Consider the following 2330-nt stretch of genomic DNA (forward strand, 5'->3'; position numbering starts at 1 on the left):
GCCCGCGTACCGCAAAAAAAAAAAAAAAAAAAAAAAAAAGCAGTTCTGAGTTTTTACTTTATTTTCTAAGTTGGGGAACTTTGAAAGAAAAAAGGGAAGAAAGGAGAAAAAAGAGAAATTTTGTGGGTGGTATCTGGGTACCCGATATACCAATGTAGCTATTAACAATGTGAAGATCAAAGGATGGCTAAATTTTATCTCACCTGTTCTATACAGTCACAGATAAAATCTGAGCCCATTTCTATGCTCTCAAGAAAAGTCTGGACTAAATTAGACAAAAAGAAGTGACTATCTTCATGATCAAGGGCCAATAAACTATATACACCTGTGGGCCAAATCCAGCCGCCGCCTGTCTTCCCAAATAAATTTTTATTGGAACACAATTACACTCATTCATTTATGTATTGTTTATGGCCACTTTCACCCTACAACAGCAGAACTGAGTAATTTTGAGTCTGTATGGCCCACAAAGCCAAACATATTTACTACCTGGCCTTTTACAGAAAAAGATTGCTGACCCTTATTCAGGATAATCAGAGGAGGCGACACACCACACAACACTGTTCAAGAGATTATGATACAGTACTATTTCCAAGTAAAGTAAATCATTTCTAGTTATTTACTTATCTTAATTACTCAGAATTGAGACTAAGGCAAAATAATTCCATATATTCATTTCCTACTTTCCTGTTCTACATATAAAACACTGCATATCTCTTTTCCAGAGAATTCTACATCCTCTCAAAACCTAAGATTTATCAGGCAATATAGTCTCCAGAAATATGCTATAACAGATTATAAAGAAATACCATTAATGAGCTATAAAAACTCTTTCTGAATTTTAGATGTATTCACATCTTCATACAGGAAGGCAATAAACATTAAAATATTAACAAAGGTACAATAAGGAATTCAAATAAAGAACTTTAGGAACCATCGTACTACTTCATTTAAGAGACAAGCACTCATTGTAATCATTCAAATTCAGTTCTTTGAATTAGAAAAATTTTTATAAATTTCAATTATAAGTATATCATAGTATCCCATCAAATGTACGCTACCTAAAAATTACTGATTTCTATGGACTACTGACGGCATACTTACATGAATACATATCTCATAGTCAATATAAGAATGCCAGAAGTCCTCCTTCTGAATCCTAGGATCTCGAACCCAAACACTTACAAATTCCTGTAAGGGCATCACAAGCAAAGAAATAGGTTTCAGAATTGCAAGTAGGGCTAAGAAGGGCAGAGAGAAGTGACTGTACAAGAACAAAACTGAAATGAGCTTTAACCGATGTGGCTGTAATCCTTTAAAAAACAAGAAGTTAATGAATCAAGCACCACAGGAAGTCTAAAAAACGCTGTTGCCACAAATGGAATTTTTACAATAACGCAAAACCAAGCTGGGTGCAATTTTGGATAGTTTTACAGGTTATGTGAAGACAATAAGAACAGATACTCTAAAACTGATTTTTAATTTTGCATCATGAAAAATAGGTTCACATTTTTATCAAGTTTTAAAAGTGGTCATTTCTTATTTTCTTCATTTCTCTGAATTAAAACTATCGGCCCTGCCTGATAAATCACCTGCTAGAACACAAGTAAGAAACAGTGACAAAGGTCATGTGAAAAGCAAGCAAGGAGAGCTGACAATGAATTTGTGTGTGCACCCGGACTTCCTAAGAATAAGCACTACTAACTTAGTAATAGAAAGACGAGCACCTTTGACACACTCTTCTATTTTTAAAATATACCTTCCCATGTAGCAAATCATTTCATCTTCATAACAACCTCATGTTATAGATAAGAGTTAGAAAAGTTAAAAAAAATACAAAGTATATCATTTTGTTCCTTTTTAAAGATAATAAGAACAGGAAATAGGGGGTAAAATTTTAAATACAATATTTTTTTTAAAAGTGTTCTTCACTAAATCAGCTTAATTTTAAAATATGAAAACGTACAACAAAAAAAGTGTTATGTTCGGCACAACAATTCATTGCTAACTGAATTTCATTTTAAATATTTTAACTTTTTGTTTTGAAAAAGAAGACTTCAGGGCTGAAATGTTAGGCATTTCTCACTGCTTTGCTTTGGCACATCTGAAAAGCAGGCCGTCAGCGCTCTAGAGCAGAAGAAGAAAAAAGATTATGAGGTTTTCTGGACAGACCGCCTCTATTCTGTTATGCAGATAAAAAAATGAGAATTTTTCAGGACAGAGGATTAAGAGAGAAGGAGAAAAATAGTCCACATTCCCTTAAATCGCTTTTGCCACCTATCAAGCTCACCTTCTAAAAGTAATGATTTGCTCTTGCTTTAGAGACTTCT

The 2330-nt window shown here is 33.5% G+C and overlaps 1 protein-coding gene across 1 annotated transcript in view; it reads right to left on the bottom strand.

The window, feature by feature from the left end:
* The window catches only part of SNX10 (sorting nexin 10), a 12906-nt gene extending 11623 nt beyond the window's left edge, over positions 1 to 1283 (bottom strand). Inside the window, exon 1 of the mRNA XM_028489470.2 lies at positions 1105 to 1283. Coding sequence (XP_028345271.1) covers positions 1105 to 1203 — 99 coding nt within the window. The 5' untranslated portion in view covers positions 1204 to 1283. The remainder of the gene's footprint in view (positions 1 to 1104) is intronic.
* Between the last annotated feature and the right edge of the window lie 1047 nt (positions 1284 to 2330).

Source organism: Physeter macrocephalus, chromosome 5, assembly GCF_002837175.3.
Source record: "Physeter macrocephalus isolate SW-GA chromosome 5, ASM283717v5, whole genome shotgun sequence".
NCBI classification, from domain to species: domain Eukaryota; kingdom Metazoa; phylum Chordata; class Mammalia; order Artiodactyla; family Physeteridae; genus Physeter; species Physeter macrocephalus.